A 17,979-nucleotide genomic window follows, 5' to 3' on the forward strand; every position below is an offset into this window, starting at 1 on the left:
AAACATTTTTACTACATTTTTCAATTGCCACTACTTGCGACATAATTCTCTGAAATTTATTCTTATATCCGTAGCTGCTATTATATATAGTAACTTTTGATATAAAATTTTCTCCGTGTAGCGTCTAGATTTAAGTTATAAATTTTGCAAAGCTGCCGAAGTATTTTCAAAGTTTCACGACAAGATAATGACGTCAAATGGTTGTTCTACGACGGAAGGTCAGCCGTAGGCGGAAATCCTTGCAACAAAAGTCGCAACTATAAGTGGCACGTAACCGGGTAAAGAAAAGGGATCTCCCCGCCTCCGGCTTTTTAATAGTTCCATCGCGTGCCGCTCTCGTGAGCGAAATGAAACTAGGAAAAATTTGTGATCTTCACTGCTCCTCTTAATTACGTTTTGTCGCGACGAAGTCACGCGTCATGCTGTTGACACCCAGCGGACAAGTTTTGTTTCGTCGCGAAAATGGAGGTAGCTTCTTTAATGTGGAAAGTATGCAGAAACTCAATTCTTATAAAAGTTTCGCCAAGCAAAACGTATTTAGATTGCCGGTGAAAGGGCCCTCTGCTGTTTTATAAACAAATTAAGTGTAATTGTCTCTCAGGCGTAGGAGCAGAATTTCTGCAATATAAATCCTTTAAGCGAAACTAATTATAGTCCTCTTCTGCAGAAGAACAAAGACGCTGCGGGAAAAGTCGTTTGATAACGTTAGAATTATAATAGTTATGTCACGATACTTCCCTATGCCGTGACTATATAGATCGTTACCAACAAGGCACACACAATCGCGACTCGTGCGTGATTAATTCCGTAATCGTAATCCTCCAGGCTAATCTCATCGCAACCCGGAGTCATTGTCATCTAGGTGTATCCTATTCAAGGATGATGACCTCGCGACAACGCGGTGTCATTGTCCCAACGGTCCCACGGATGTGTCTCAAGAGTTAGCGATAATTGGAACTAATTGACATTCAGATTAATAAAATAAAAATTTCAAATCCTGCTAAAAAAGAAACCTGGATATCCTCAAATAGAACAAAAATGCGAGGATATTCCTAACGCGATGAGATAGATTTATTTCTCTTCGGTCTTCTAGACCGAGCAAATTTCACATTTCACACGACGTCGTTTTTCCGTCGGGCGTTACGCGTACGTTTCCCTCATTTCCTGGCCGGGTGTTATTTGCTCCTTTTTATGGTAGGAAGTCGCACGAGCAAGCGATCTATCGCGATAGCCGGGGAACCGCCATCCGAATCGGTCTCGGTGTAGCGCGCTCGAATGGGAGCCAAAAGTTCGAAGGCGAAAGTAAAGGTGGAACACCGGCGAAGAAAGTCGGCGACAATAAGTGGCACGCCAATGAGGCGTCGGCCATCCGACCGGCTCGAGCATGTGAAACCTGTCGGTGATCTCCCGGTGACAGGAGGTGATCAAGTAGAGATCGCGAGAGTCCCGCTGGGAGACGTATTGCTCGCCTCGCGTTCACGTCAAACGTCAGCCTTTCAGACGATAAAGTTTTGTGTGTTGCATTACGACGAGGAGTAAATGCAATAAACTGCAGAAACGCGCGAGGTTCAATCGTGGAAAATGAATCTGCAAGCATCCCGGATATCCACGATATCGTTTTTCGCGGTGAAAACAATCGCTCGTTTGCTCGTTGCTGCCCCCGCCCCACATTGCACACATGGGTCTTCATCAGATAAATTAGCCGCAGCTGTTATATGCAGAAGGAACAATGGCTTGTGGAAATTATAATGAGATTGAACAAAGTCGAGATGTACGACAGATCTCTGGAGAAATTTTGTAATAAACATTAACTCCTTAAATAATTCACAATCTAATCTTTTATAATAGATTTTATTTATTTGAGACTTAAGTATGGATTTATTTAAGAAAATTTATTTATAAAAAGATATATTAACTGAAGTACTATATTTTATTATAAATTTCTTTTGCAAGTAATAACTATATACTTTATTATACAAATAAATATATTAATTAAATAATTATGAAATAAATTATTATATATAATATTATATATAAATTATTAGAAACGCGTTCGCAATTAATTTATTGATCCGACGTTTTTTGCGCAGCAACTAACTACAAAGCCGTAACTCATGCATAATCCACAAATGCATAATCCACAAATGAAATGTGCTTTCCAATAAGCCACGATTGCAAGATGCTATCGCACAATGCATCGCTATTTCTGTACGCGCGTGTAAATTCTATTTACAAGAAACTCGATCGAAACTTATATCGTTCGCCGGTACTTCCCTCTTAGACGCGACGGATACCTTCTCAAAAATCTAAGAAACGAAAGTTCACAAGCGACTGTGGATAGGATCGTGCAAAGGTACAAGTAGAGCGTGAAATTCCGAAGGACGCGAATATGCCATTTTTGCAGACGGTACATTCGACAGGATTACGCACAACACATGTGCCATACGTCCTTCTCAAGAATTTTCAGAACTGAGATAAGACTTATACAAAAGTATTCGTATGAATGAAGAGGCTGTCAATGTTTCTAAATCCTCTTTTCACAGACATCGCTCATGGAACACTGACAAAGTTTTAAACAAGTTATTGCTGTTCAATTCAATTTACTATTGGTAAAAGGACAAATTTTCGAACTAATGTACCTTTAAATATGCTATTGATTTACAATATAATATAGCTATAATACATTTTAATACGATTAACTGATTTCAATAGAAAAACAAAGTGTTAAAAAAGTAAGATTTATCTTCTAAAGAAATACGCTAAAAAAGAGTTTGGTAATATAATAATCAAGCTTTGTTAAAATAATTGTAATTACATATTTTTTTTACAACCAAATATTTTAATATTTAGTAACCAATTGCTTACGAAACGATTACTAAATATTTAATTATATTAACTGAATTTAATTAAAACTATTTCGTCAAACTTAATAATCAGACTATCTATGCTTGAGTATTATTGCTAACTTTTTTTCAGTCTATTTTAAATATATCTAACATATTTTTCAAGTGCTTATATTATCTCAAGTTCTCTTATAAATGTTAAATCAAATGTTTATCCTTCCTCGACGCAATATTAGCAATCTTACATCAAATGACTTTCGGTCATGTACTTCTACATTATGCATTTTAAGACTATATTTTATTACACGTTTAAACGTTTAAAGACCTAGAAGAAAGTTCTTGTAGTATCTCATCAAGCTAATTTACTTTTATCGTGATGCTCAATTTGTTAAAAGCTTGAACCGAGTTGCTGGACACGAGTGATACCGAGACCGCGCCTCTGAAAGAGCCCGGGCTTCCTCGTGCGTCGAGAGAAAGGTGCTCGACCTCCTTTTTAACACCGTTCCGATCCGGCATTCTGTACGCGAACATGAACGATTGATAATTGCACACATTACCGGCGGCATTGGCTGCGCGATGTTACGAGCGAAGCTCAGCGAGAACGACGAATATCGGCCTCGTGTATTTGCGCGCGCTTCTCCACCTGACCGAGAGAAAGTCATTTCTTTTTAACGGCGCGCCGTGCTTCACCGGCGGCAAACGGATAGCTTCAGTCGCGGCTGGGAACGCGTGGGAGGCTATCGACTGGGATTGAAAATGGAATTGCGATGACGCTTATCATCGCGCAGGACGGCGTACTTTCAGATGTAACTGAAAGAATGGAAAATTCTGAAACCAGAACTTTTTAGGATATGCATTTTTCGCGGCTACTTTTATTTCACAGTTGACTAAATATCAAATACCAATCACCGTTTTTGGGAGAAACTAAATCAAGGAAGTAATATAAAATAATTAAATTTTTCAATATCATATAAGATATGGTAATTAAATAATATTAATTGCGATTTCTTTTCATTTGTGTCAATTAGAATGAAATGAAACATATTCTAATATAATTGGAAAAAAAATAGCAAGTCGCATTTACGATGTTGTGTTTAGAAATTTCATTATATATTACATATTTTAGTCTTATCTGTTTATATATTGTAATTATAATATATAATTGATTAACTAACTAGTTTCAGTGTGAATATTCTTCCTGATATACTGACAGTGGCATATATTTCTTCGCGCCTTCTTGGAACAATGTCCTTCTTCTTCCGGAAGTAAATTTTTCATTGCCGGTGCTTTCGCCAAAAACGACGAACCGATAATTCACCGTCGGTATTTCATTGCCACGTATACATGCGCGAGCGAGCGAGTGTCTCATACGTCGTCGGGATCAATTTCTTTTCTTTCCGAACGGGAGAAGGCCCTTCCGGGCGGATCGCGCCGTTGTTTCACACTCGATGGATTCCGTTTCTCTTATAAAACCGACCGGGAGTCGCGCGCGGAAAAAAATCGCGAAGAAAGCAGAAAAATCGCCGCGGCGTGTCCGACACGCGATATGCCGTAATGAAAATTACATAGACGCGCTCGCAGCGCGTAATCAAAATCATGTCAGTGGCACGAAGACCTAACCGATTCGCGCTCGAAAAATCATCGTGGAGTTCAGGAACTAGAGAATTCTTAGCATTCTTCCCGTTCACCCCATGATATCATATACCGATGATATCATATTGTGTGCCGGCTAATTGCACCGATAATATCGCGATAGGTGCACGATAGTGATCTTCAATATACGTTTTCCAGCCACTCGAAGCATTTTTCCGGAATTATCGGTGACTGGTTATTACGCTTAAAAATTCAGCCCGCTACGGTACAATCGAAACGGTCGTCGATGTGGATTTTCATACTCATTTTTTGTTACCACACGCTCGTTTCCCGCATAGTTACTCGTGCAACTTGTCAATCATCATTTTCTGCGTAAAAACTGTGTTCGACAACTTGCGATCTCGTAACTTTAGGTAGTAGTCGAGTCATTTATTAGAAATCGCCGTACACTATTTGATGCGATTCACAGTTCGTTAGCGCTGGTCGCACTCCAGAAGTTCCCCCCCCCCCCGATTCGTGCAAGTAACATGCGATGGCAACATCATCCGGATATTAATTGTAACGATGATATTGTTCGACATATAATAATCGAAATAATTAATCGTAATAAGATTAATAGAATAATTTAATTATGTAATTTTAATGACATTTTTGCGAACATTTTATCTGAACAATATTAATGACACAATTTAGCATTAATAATTGTTTTCTAATTCTATACATATATTTAATAGATTCGTGATCGAGTGTGAACACGTGTGCATAATAATTTCAATTTTAAACAATTAATAAAATTTGATTTGTCCAAAATATTCGTAGTTTAAGCTTCGTTAAAGTAATTTATTTTAAAAAATTAATTATTATTCACTCAAAATTTATTAATCAATTTACTGACGTTCAAATCGAATATTACTCACGATATAAAAAGTCAAATAATAAAAGAAGAAACTCTTTTTTTTTTAAGTTTGTGCGTGTGAATGGTTACACTCCCATTGCGGATGTAAAATAGATTAAAGATAGTTGCGTGTCTATATTTTCCGTGTCCCTAAGTAGAAGGCCGACTACATTCACTTGGAGTACCCGGCACTTGAAAGATTTCCTACGTCCTAAGTATAACGTGTTGTTACGAATTTAAAACTGTATGATTATGACATTCCTAAAATTCTAATTGACGTATACACGATTGAAATAAATTAAACGCATGCACTCTTTCGTTTTAATTAATAAATTATAATTATTAATATATAACACATTTACATTATTATTTCATAAATTATTTAAAGTTACTAGCAACTTTTCTGAATATATTAAAATATTTATATTATACATTGCGCGGATATATAAATAAATAAAAGTGATAACCTCAGTAAAAGTTGTCTTTACACGGGTAATTAAGTCTAATGATTTATGCCTCGTGCACTATTATCAAAGCTATAACTTAACCGTAGTATGTATTTGTTTAAAAAATAAGTAAAAATAACGGATATTGTGTGATATATAAATATATGATTCTCTCTCTCTCAGATGTTACAATCGCAGACGATTTATTTCTTCACCTAACCACTTTGATGGAATTATCGCAAAATAGAGTATTAATAGAGTATTAATGCGTCAACGTGTAATTCCGCGTGCGGTAAATGGAGTGGAAGTAAAACGGAAAACTGTATCGAAAGCAGATATCGGAACAACAGCCGTTGCATTATTCCAATGCAATAATACGCGTCATTCGCATCTCTGTTCAAGATAAACGATCGATCGATGACATTCGCGATGTGCGCGATACGAGCCAATCGCAAATGTCAGAAATAGAAATGTCACACAATAAAACTTTTCCGGCTTGAGAGAATAACAAATTAATTTAATAACGTGCGCGCGTGTCAATATATAAATATATAAATATAAAATTAAATTTTATATTTAAATGATTTATATGTAAAACTTATCGCGTAATTATATCTACTGTACCGCGTACAATAAAAGAAAATTTACGACATTTTCATTGAATTTATACAATTAATTAAATAGAAAACACATGCAATTCTGATGACAATCTATTTTTACCAATCACAATTAATCAACATTCATAACTCGAATTAAATGAAAATCAATTCTCTTTAATTAAACAAGAGATTCAAAATAAGAATAGACATTTGTCTGTAAATATAAATTTCAATAATTTACCTTTATGTAAAATATGCTCTACCTATAAAATAATAAGTTTCTCTCAGGAGAAAATAATTCTTTCAAAGACTTTGTCATAAAAAGCGATTTATAAAACGTTTTATGAGAAATAGTATCGACATTAATATCAGAAGTAATTAATAGCATTGTATACATGCGTGCGTTTGACGTCACAGCTTTGTCGCATTATGAAACCACAGAATCCATTAAAACAATAAAGTAGTGGTCGATTCATCGGTCTATAATCTCGATTAGTTATTTGCATCATGATAAATGCAGTGAAATTGCGGTTAGCTTCTTGTTATCTTCCGCAACATTACCACGTTTTGCCTATTATCCTCTAATGCACTTTACATTCTGTTCCTAAATACATAAAATAACAAGTTTCTGCCTTCATATTATAATAGAATGTATCTTTTATTATTACAAGATAATTTATTTATCTTGTTATCTATGTAAAGAATTATTTTGTGTTTTAATTATTTAAACTTAAATTAAATTATTATAACCTTTTGATTCCCAAACGAAACAAACTGTTCGTCCCACAAATGAATAGTACAAGAACTAAAATAATTATAATAATTGTAATAATCATAATTTTATTATTATTATAGTTTTAAAGATTCTATATCGATATAAATAAAAATATGTAAAATAATGTATTATATTTTTTTACACATTTATATATTTATTTTAATATATATAATGTTTAACGTCATAAACATTATACAAAAAACTTTTAGGATCAATCATTCCTTTCTTTATTGGGAATTTATGTCTACCTAAATCAAATAGTCGAAGTATGAAAATTAATCAATTTCAATTTTCTTGCTAATTTTCCGGACCAAATCAGCGATTCAAGGCAGAATTTCATATAGAATCTTATTTATAATTGTATACGTAATGTATAATAGTATGCGGCTATTATCCTGTATTACAAAACTGCAATTCACATCACTTCACACGCGACGTGTGCACGGGAAAGTGCTTTAAAAAAATATATATAAATATAAATTATACGCCAAAACGAACCGACGTCGATACTGACCCAGATCCACCCTGTAAAGTCAATCGAAGCAATTTTACGTTGTCAACGTAGCGTACGTGCCGTCGACGAAGTTAATTACTTAGCATCCGCGATCAATTAATCGATATCGTCGGTTTTTAGATTGTGCGGAGGTGCTTCACATCGACCGCGGTATTCGTCGTCCTAACGTTGTTAGGCAAATTCGACGGAAGCGCGGCCGAGCGATGGTCACGACAAGTCTCTAACAGCGAGTGGATTCCCCTGGCTAATCCGGGAACCGCGTCCGCTCAACTGCCGCGGGGCAATGCGGAAAATGGGCTTCTATCTAGCAGCACGCATATACCGAATCCAATTCAAACCCTCGCGTTACCGCCCGCCCTTCAGCAACAGTATCAAAACCAACTACTTCAGCTGCAGAAGACGCAAGAGAGCATTCAAAAGCTTCTCTTGCTGCAGCAGCAACTTAAAGCTCAGCAACAACTTCTTCAGGTAAAATGACTTAATTTTCGCTGTTGCTAACATGCTAAATAATGTTCTTAAATTTGTTTTTATAAAAAATATTCACCAAATAATGTCGATAAATTATATTCTTTTATACAGCTTACTTTATCAAATATATTCGTTTAAAAGGCTATGTTTAGATTGAAGGAAAAGATGAGTTTGGCAAAAACTTTTTATATAAAAAATACGATTAACCGTTTCACTAAATGTATTTTCTTAAAAGCTACAGATTTTTAAATTAAATTTAATAGTCGTTCATTTTTACATTTTTTGAAATTAATTTTGCTTTTATTTACAGACTCAGACGTTACTGCCCGGCGATTACAGTAGCGCCGAAGATGAGAAACAAGCACTACCACCGAGTGCCGTAGGCAACTTGCAACCCGAAATAGCGTCGGAAGCTCTGGTACCGCCGCAGCCACCCTCGGGAGCACTTCCGCCAGTGCGACCCCCTCAAAACTTCCTGTCCCAAAGACCGGGACAAGCCTATCAGAATCAGGAACTGACGAACTTGCCTGTTCAGGGTCAAGCTGTACTGCAACACGGCGGGAATGTAGAAGACGTGCAAGAAATACCGCACGCTTACGTAACGAAACAAGAAAGTCACAGACCCGACGGGAAACGTCTGAAAGGACAACCAAATCCAGGATTACCACAATCCTCTCTGATTGGAAGCGATGAGGAGGAGGTTCGTTGACAATGAAATCCTCACTTAGCTTGCTTGCTTTCTTTCCGACGTACGATTTATCAAGTTCTATTGGCCAATTCTTACGTGTGCATCTCTGCGATGGTATCATTAGATTAAAGCAGAATCAGAGCGTGCACAGAATACGGCAAGATTCATGTATCAACCGAGCGAAACCGGAACTCAGCGCGTAATGAGTCTATAAATTTATCTGGTTTCCCGAACACAAAAGTGGAACCTATGATAATGACTAATCGTAGCAAATTAGATTTTACCAAGAAATAAGTTTCGTAATTTTTATTTCAAGTTCTATAATTACATTTATGACGAACAATGTTAATAACTGTTATATGTATAATAATTCAATAAATGATTAATATGTAATAACGCAACGAAAACAAAATTTAATTAAAACCAATATATTTACTGTATTATAAAACGTTAAATATTTTATAAATGTTTATTTTTATAATAAAACTATAAATTTAATATGTTAAATTTTTTAGTTCGATTCATAAATTTTATACGTCAGAATCAAGCATTTATTTTAATTGAAAAATCTATAATTAAGGATGTATATGTTAAAAGTGGCAAATGCATTATATTCAACGTAGGTTCAACTAGTATATGTCCCGGCGGAAACATTGGCGCAAAGAGGTCAACCGAAAAGAATTCGCGGAAGGAAGCAATATCCCGTTCGCCCACAGCATCAGCACCGAGAGAACCAAGGAATTGACCAAACCTCTCTTCTGCCTGAACAAGAAGTCTTAACGCGGCAAGTGCTACAGCAAATCCAGAAGGAACACGAAGAGAAGGCGCAATTTCTAAAGGAGGAACGCATGAGAGAATTCCACAGATTGAATGAGGAGCAGAAAGCGCTAGAGCGGAAGACGCGATTGCAACAAGAGGCTCTTCAGAGAGAACAAGAACTGTTGCGACAAAAGGAGGCTGAGAAGAAACGAAAAGAATTGGAGAGGCTGGAGGAAATGGCGAGGCAACGAGAGCTGGATCGAATTCGCGAGGCTAGAGAAAAACAGAGACAGGAAGAGCTCGAACGACGACGGCTTTCCGAACTTCGCGTCAAGGAGGAGAGACGTCGCGAGGAAGAAGCGAGACAACGCGAGGAGATGCAGAAGGAGCTGGAACAACAGAGAATCCTGGAAGGTCAACAGGAGAATCAATTACAGGCTACCAATCCAAACATCCAAAATCCTCAGTCTCAAGCTCTGATCCGCGAACAGGCGCGTCGCCAGCAGCTCTCGGACGGCACCAGGATCAAAAAGATTCGCGGCAGACAACGTCCACGGATCAACCAGTACCAGGAACAGTCGACTTACCGCGAGGTCACTACCACGCCGTCGCCTAATCAGCCGCCCCTCTCCGTTTACATGGGCAGTTCCTCGTCCAGATTGGATGCCCCCGTCAGGGTTACCGATGTCTTGAAGATCTTAAAAAACGCAAAAACCATCGCTGTTCTGGATAACGTCAGTCCGAACAGTCCGCAGGTATTCGTGGGCCCGTCAAACCTGGACCCTCCCTACGGTTACGCGAAGTTCGATCTTCCCTACCTGTCGTCGCTCGACCACAACAGGGTGGAACGCAAAGTCGACAAATTGCCTTTCTTCGTTGCACCGCTGAGCTTCAATCCGCCCCCGGGTTACTCTAAAATCCCATTCCCGGCGCCGCATATCGGTTCCGTCGTTATCAACAACCTGTCGGAAACATCCTCGGAACCGGACACCCCAACGGACGAACAGAATCCCAGCCCGACGCCATTGATCGAGCCAAACTCTTACAGCGACACTGATCAAAGCGGATCCATCGCTACCACCGCGTCCTACGATTCCTCAAGCACTCAAAACTTCTCCCCGGAATCCAACAGCCATAAATACGAGCCCACTTACTCAACGCCATCAAACTCGAAGTTCAGATTCAGGCAGTATTACGACAATAAGCCGAGCACCGTGGTTGGCACGTCGTATTACGACGAACAATCGACCGCGAAGTCGAAGCCAAAACATTACTACGAGCAAGAGAAATTAACAACTCAGCCTCCGAAACTTGAAACGACAATTAGCTATAGACAGGAAGTGACCTATTCTAGCACCCCGCATTTCCAGGACAGATCGGTAAGTCCGCGTGATCCCTCCGCGAAGGAGCAGGATCTGGCGGCTCAATTGGCGCTCATCAATCAAGAACTTGTCCACCAACGGGAGCCCCAGAAATATAACACCGCCGAACACTATCATTCTCAGTCTAATCTGGGTGAGTCGTACGACGTGAATGACGTCAGAGCGCCAGTTGGCCCGGCACAATACAATTTACCAGCGGAATTACCGCCGATCTCCCCGCACTTGCCGGGCTTAATAAATTCCTTGTTGGATAAGCAAGAGGTGAATCCTCCTGTCGCTTCAACGCCACCGCCGGCAACGACCACGACCACGACCACGACACCAACGACGACAACGACTACACGTATAAGCTCCACGACTTATAGGACACGAGGAAGGTAATTTTATTATATTTTATTACTACTTTCTGTGTAGCCATTTTTCAAAATATAATTTTGTTTTAATGTCTTTTGCGATTTAATTTTTTTGAAATAGATGTTCACAATTGTGAACTTCGATTTAATAATTTAAATTTAATAACTTAAGTCTCTTTGTCTACACTATTTTTCAAAGTTTTCTCATTGGTTTTCAAAATCGTTAACACAATTTATGTGAAAGGCTTAAAATTTTTCCACACAAATCTCTTATTTGATTTGAATTGATGGTATAACATTAAGTAGAGCATAGCAGTTTTTCAATCGTGAACATCAGTGAGATAATATATTAGAATTACGTTGTTAATAAATTAGAATTATGTCCGATCGCACACAGAGGCAGAACTATACCTACAAGACCCAGAACGACTCAGGCGCCTGGTAACAGAACGGAAAGAACCCGAAGGCCAACGTACAATCGATCCAAATCTAGATTTACGACCACAACGGAGGATTATCACGACTCCTCTTACGAACCAACGAAGGCGAAGACGCCGGAGACCACGCAGAAATATAACGCGCTAGAACACAGAAGACCAACGTCTAGAACGCACAAGTATAGGAATCGAGATAGAGCGAGTTCCCTGGCTACGGTACGATTAATTTTTTTAGTCTTATCTATTTTTTTTTTTTGCAATGTCGAGATCTTGAAAGAAAAATAACATACAGTACTTGCGTGAATATTACTTTCTAAACTTGCCCCACAGGACCAAAGTAACAACGTTCAAGCTAACTACGAGAACTATCCGCAGAGTGATTCGCAAAGCAATGCGTCCCCCGATGCGTATTCGTCGCCGAGCGGATCCGCTTCTGGTCTCTATCAGAAGGAAACCCCCTTGTCAGGGACGAGCAATTACCCGGAGAACTATCCTACCGCCACCACGCAGACCGAGAATTATCCGCCGTCGTTGCGCGAGATCCAGCACAGCACGCCCGTGGTGTCCGACGATTACTCCAGGCGGCAGAATTACCCGCAAAACCGCCCTCAAGAAGCGCACTACCAACAGGACGCGACGTACATTCAGAACGACGGCTTCCAACAGCCGGGACTCGAGAAAACTCCGGTAAACGGATTCAATTATCAACTTGCAAACGAGAACGCACCAGATCAAACGATCCCCCAGAGATCCAAGGAATATCCGCACTACCAGGAGGACGCAAACTACCATCTGGCCACGACGGTGGACTCGCGAGTCACGCCCGGCGAGGAGAACCGGTATTCCCCGATTTACGAGGTCAACGTGCCGCAAGCTCAGCCGGATTACAATGCCGGCGGACAGAATTCATTCGACAAGATCGAGAACGCCGCTATAGAGACCGATCCGAATGCGTCGCCGATTTTCGTTCCGCTTCAACAGAACAAGCAGGAAGATTACGAATTGCCCTCCTCGGAGCCGCTTATCGAAGTATGTAAATTAATAATATCAATACACTCTGTGTACACGATATTTTATATTTTTACGCATAAGGTTTGATAATTTTAACGTGCAAAGTTTAAATGTCGCTGCAATCATTTCTGTCCCAGATGACCACGACTAGCACGACCACTCCGGCGCCCGTAATAATACGCCAGCGAGTTCGTGCTCGTCTAGGCGGTCGATCTCAGCAGGACTCCGCGATTCAAACGCGACCGCGCGGCTCTCAGGACGAGTACGTGCGTTTCAGCGCTGTGAACAACGATTCCGGCCGCGGCGCCGGTCAACGGCACCGCGACGGATCGAGGACGAGGACACGCGCGCGTCCGCAAAGTCACGGGTCGCAGGTGCAAACTGAGGGTAACGAGTACATAAAGATACACGCGGCTCAGCAGAGGCTGGCCGCCACCACCGTGCCGCCGACGACGACGACAACCACGACCGCTCGCACGGTCGAGGAGGAGGACGTCGATTACGGATTCATAAGGCCGCCGAACTTCCGGCCGGTGCAGCCGGTGCATCCGGTGGACACCAGATTCCAAGCGCCCGTCACGTACAGACCCGCTTTGTCCGAGGTACGTTCCCGCGACATGGTAGAAAAAAAAAGAGCAATTTTACACGCGGACGCTAAAGTTTTGCTGAAATATCTAAAAATTTTTTTACCTACAGATCCCAACGTAATTTTATTGGGCCATCAAAGTCATAAAGGACATTCAAGCATAATAGTAATAACGCTGCAAAAAGTTTTGACATTCTAGCAACTAGTTTAAATGTACCACATGATAATAATTTTAAAAGTCTAACAAAATTATTTTCAGATCTGTATCGATGCACAGATAAATTTTTAAGTACTTAGCAAAACCGTCCTTTCCGTGCAGATAAGAAAAATTTTTTTCACAATATTTTACAATTCAATTCTTGTGCAATAATCCATCCTCTTCGATATATCTGAAATTTTTCACTTCTCTTAATATTGTCCAAGGGACATATTTCACCTGTGATACTTTAAAATGAAATTTCCGCGTTACGTCCCCATTCATCTTCCCCTCGATGTACCGCATCGCGCAGAAGGCATTCGAAATCACCCTTCTGAAAATAAATGCGAATAAACATGCCGTAAATATAGCACATCTTCTCCAATGACGATACGGCGGTGGAGACGGGTCCAAGTCACACCTTGAAAAATCGTCCGAGATATCAAACCTCGAACCGTCGACCGACTACAAAGACGTTCACGACAACGACGACGAGCACGACGACGGAAAGCGTGCCCGTTGCGACGACGATGCCGGACGACGCCGCGTACAGTGTGAGACCGAAAACAAGGCCGGATGAGTCGAGGTCGACGAGAGTACGAGGAAGAGTCCGGCGACCGGGGAAAAAGCGCATCACGACGACTACGGAATCCGGGCTCGATGCAAACAACGAATTGCCGCTGGACGAAAACTACCCCCGAGTAACACCGCAACAGCTACCGACGACGGCGAGTGGACAACAGCCTCTATATGACGACAATTTCGACGTCCCGCCGCAATTCGTGCCGAATCAGAATCGACCGACACAGTTTTACGAGGAGAATAGCGAAAACGTAAGTGAACTCCCTCCCCCCCCCCTCTCTCTCTCTAGCTCTCTAATAGGTTGTTGCAAAGGAACAAACATGAGATAAGATAAATGGATGTTGGAAAGAAAAAGAAATGCAACTTTTTTCTCGTTCGTAATCAAGGTACAAAGCTAAGATATATAACTATATATATGCTTGGCTAAAATCTGTTTCCGATATTTCTCTAAAGGATTGGTACGCCCTTTTAAATCGCTGTAACATACGTAACGTATGTTTCCAGTACCCGTCTCAGGAATTTCTTCTAAACTTCGGCAATCTGCCGGAGCAGGTGCCGCTACGCGAGGAATACGATCAGGCCCAGCTGGCTAGTGTCCCGTCGAAGAAGTACAGCCACTCGAGTCGCGGGGGCTCGAGCGCGCACTCCAACGCCGGTGACATTTACGGCGCCGAGAGCCAGTGGTCCACGAAGCTGTCGAAAACGTCGTTCCAACCGAGCTTCGCCGAGAATCACGTGCCCGACGAAGCGAAGAGCGGCCGGGGCAGAGCCGACGGCGATCGGGAGAACGAAGACGCGCCCGAGATTATTACGGCCGGGCCAGAGGTGTCGTCGGTGACAATGGTCGTCTCCTCGGACTATCAGAAACAGCCGAGCGACCCCGACGACACGGACACTACGATGGATGGTTTCGGATGGAGGACGAACGCGCAGGATCACACGGAGGAGATGAACGTCACGACGGCAGTGACGAATTCGCCGACGACGGTGCTTCAGGCCCAGGCCGATAAGGAAACGTTGCCAGAATCGCGACCGAGCGGCAGCAACGAGAACCTCAGGGAGCAGATGGACGACGGCGCCAGGGTGACGAAACCTGACTCTCCTAGCGGTAGAAAGGTAAAATATTTCATATAAATAAAAAATGTAAGACACTCCGATATTTTGGAAACCGAACGATTTGTTTTAAACGGTACATTGAACTGATATCGCGATTTAAGCTTACCCACCTTTCTTCGTGTGAATTTTACCTGGCAGGAAAACAATATAAAACAAGATGGAAAATTTGTCTTTCAGACCCGAAGGAGGAAAGTCCGCGTGCGGGTGAGACCGCTCGTGAACAGCAGTAGGCCCGCGGCGGACGACTTCGTCACCGCCGAATCTCAACACTACAATTCTGCGGTGAACAGCCTGGTTCAAGATCAATACAAGTACAATCCGATTCGCGAGTCGAGGTTCACCACCGTTCGGCCGATTGTGACGACCGTCACCGCAAGCACCGCGGCGGCCGCGGAGCCGACCAAGAAATCGTTCCTCCAAGATTTCCTGGAGGAGATGCTGAAGAACGACGCGATCTCGATCCCGACTCGCGTCACCTCGGTCACCACCGAGCTGCCCGACGGGACGATATCGACACCCGTAACGACGCCGATGACGACGCTGTATGGTTTTTCCAACGACGGCGAAGTCACAACCTTGAAGGAGAACAACGCGGCGATCGATACGACGCTGATGCCGAAATTAACCGAGGTACGCGCCACGACGGCAAACGAAAATTCAAGCGGATCGAAAGACGAGGCGACATCGCCCGAGGGAACAATATCTCGTTTGCCGCAGGAAGAAACTGAAGCGCAACAGGAAGCTAAGCCGGAGGATTACTGGAATAAGAAGGAGAACTCTCAGGAGGACAAGAGCGAGCAGAACGACTTGGAGAACGTCGAGGTGTTTAATCAGAGATACAAGCTGCCATCGAATTATGACAAATCGGGAATCCCGAAGAAAGACGAGGACAGCACAACAAAACTGAGTGCCATCGGTGCCAAGGATAAAGAACACGTGATGACGTTAAAGAGGCAGGAAAACAATGAAGAAAACGAGGCGCATCCGAAGAATCACAAGACCCAGTGGAGCGAGGTGAAATACCCGCTGACCTTCGATAAGCCGCAAACTACATCGAATTCGTATTCCACCACCCTTATCCCCGGCATAGTTACGCAAGACAAGGGCGACGGCAACGTGAAAACGCTCTCGGACTACGTGAAGGCCATCTTCGACAGCATGAAAAACGCCGAGGGCGAGGGCGAGGTGGAGATCGCGAAAGTGATCGAGGCTAAAAGTGCGACAGATAATTATAACTTGAATGATACCGCTACGGCGCACGCGGCAGGCGCGAAGGAAAGTGAAGAGATCGATCGAAGTGCCGGCACGGCCGGCTCGCCGCAGGACATTTCCGCGACTCGACGTGCTGAGGTTGATGAGAACGGGACGAGGACGCAGGAAGCAACGACGAGGGAGAGCGCCACCGCTTTCGAAGCGACCACGCTGATCCCGGACACGACCGCGACCACGTCGGCGATACCGTCCGAGAGTACCCTAGGGGTAACAGAGCCCTCCACGACGACCACGAAGACGTCGATCGGAGAAGCGAGCAATGTGTTCAGAATGAACTCCACGATGTTGGGCAAGGTCCTGAGAACCTCGACCACCACGAAGGTGTCCCACATGACAGAGATTTGCTACAGGGGCCGATGCGTGATGACCAGGCCCAAGATGGACGACGAAGTTATGACGAGATGAGGGAAATTCGGCGATTCGGGATTGCGAGATTATCCTTAGCACCTTTCTGTCCGGTTACCAAAAAAAAAAATCAACTGATAATGCGGCAACGATAGATACCCAATAAAGAATTCTCCGAGATTTCTTTATTAAGTGTCTGCCATTGCTGAGAAAAAAATCAACTAAAAATATCGGGTAACTTAGCAATATATTTATATCAATATTTTATATATGCTTATGTTACGTAATTTTTAATGGAAAAGTTTCCAAAGCTATTACACAACTAGTGATAAGAAGTAATTGAAGCAGGACAGAAAAGTGTTAAACCCCCTTTTGCACTTTTTGCATAATTTCTATTTATTGATAGAGGTATATCGTGCTAACGAATCGAATCTCCAAAAGGTCATGTTCGTCAATATCCGAAACTACAATTATGTTTCCATATATTCCCAGATTAAACCCTCTCTTTGTACTCGGAATTCTCTTAATTACATATCAATTCATAAACAAAAGGTTATTATATTTCACATCACAAAAATTAATTAATGTTGGACCTAAAATGTCAGCCGAAATTACGGCGTAGGAGCAGAATTAGTGAATAATCGCCAGGCTCGCACATAAACATGTAAGGAATGATCAATATTCCGTCCAAACACTTTCATTTAGAGAAGATATTTTGTCGCTGGGAGATACGGTATCGCTCAAGATGTCGCGGCAAATTACGTATGTTGGAGGGTTAAAAGCAAAATACCAACGTGATATCAACCGTGAAAAGGGACATCCCTTCTGGAAAGGAAATTCTATGCCGACGGCAAAATCGATCGTTCGTCGCGACGCGTACTCATAAAAAGGGCGCCGAGCTTGTGGCGGTGTCTCCTTCCAGCGAGATCGAAGTGAGATCGAAGCGTAAGCTCGACTTGCGCGACTAACGTGTTAAGTCTATTTAATTTAACTACATACCGGTGTAGTATACGTGTAAGTTAAGCGTGTAAGTATTTTAATAAAGACGCGAAAACGTAAAAAAAAATAAAAATATTTCTCATTTCCTTAACCCGAAACACAGCGCAGATATTACCGGAA

The 17,979-nt window shown here is 41.8% G+C and overlaps 1 protein-coding gene across 1 annotated transcript; it reads left to right on the forward strand.

Annotated features, from left to right (window-relative positions):
• The first annotated feature begins 1,275 nt into the window (after positions 1-1,275).
• Positions 1,276-17,932, forward strand: LOC105832720 (mucin-12). The gene is made up of 10 exons (XM_036286266.1): positions 1,276-1,428; positions 7,786-8,133; positions 8,444-8,833; positions 9,445-11,339; positions 11,713-11,968; positions 12,083-12,781; positions 12,901-13,383; positions 13,917-14,378; positions 14,632-15,243; positions 15,421-17,932. The coding sequence occupies exons 1-10, from the start codon at positions 1,276-1,278 to the stop codon at positions 16,918-16,920; spliced, it is 6,798 nt and encodes a 2,265-aa protein (XP_036142159.1). The 3' UTR covers positions 16,921-17,932.
• Positions 17,933-17,979: the final 47 nt, after the last annotated feature.

Source organism: Monomorium pharaonis, chromosome 4 (assembly GCF_013373865.1).
Source record: "Monomorium pharaonis isolate MP-MQ-018 chromosome 4, ASM1337386v2, whole genome shotgun sequence".
Lineage (NCBI taxonomy): Eukaryota > Metazoa > Arthropoda > Insecta > Hymenoptera > Formicidae > Monomorium > Monomorium pharaonis.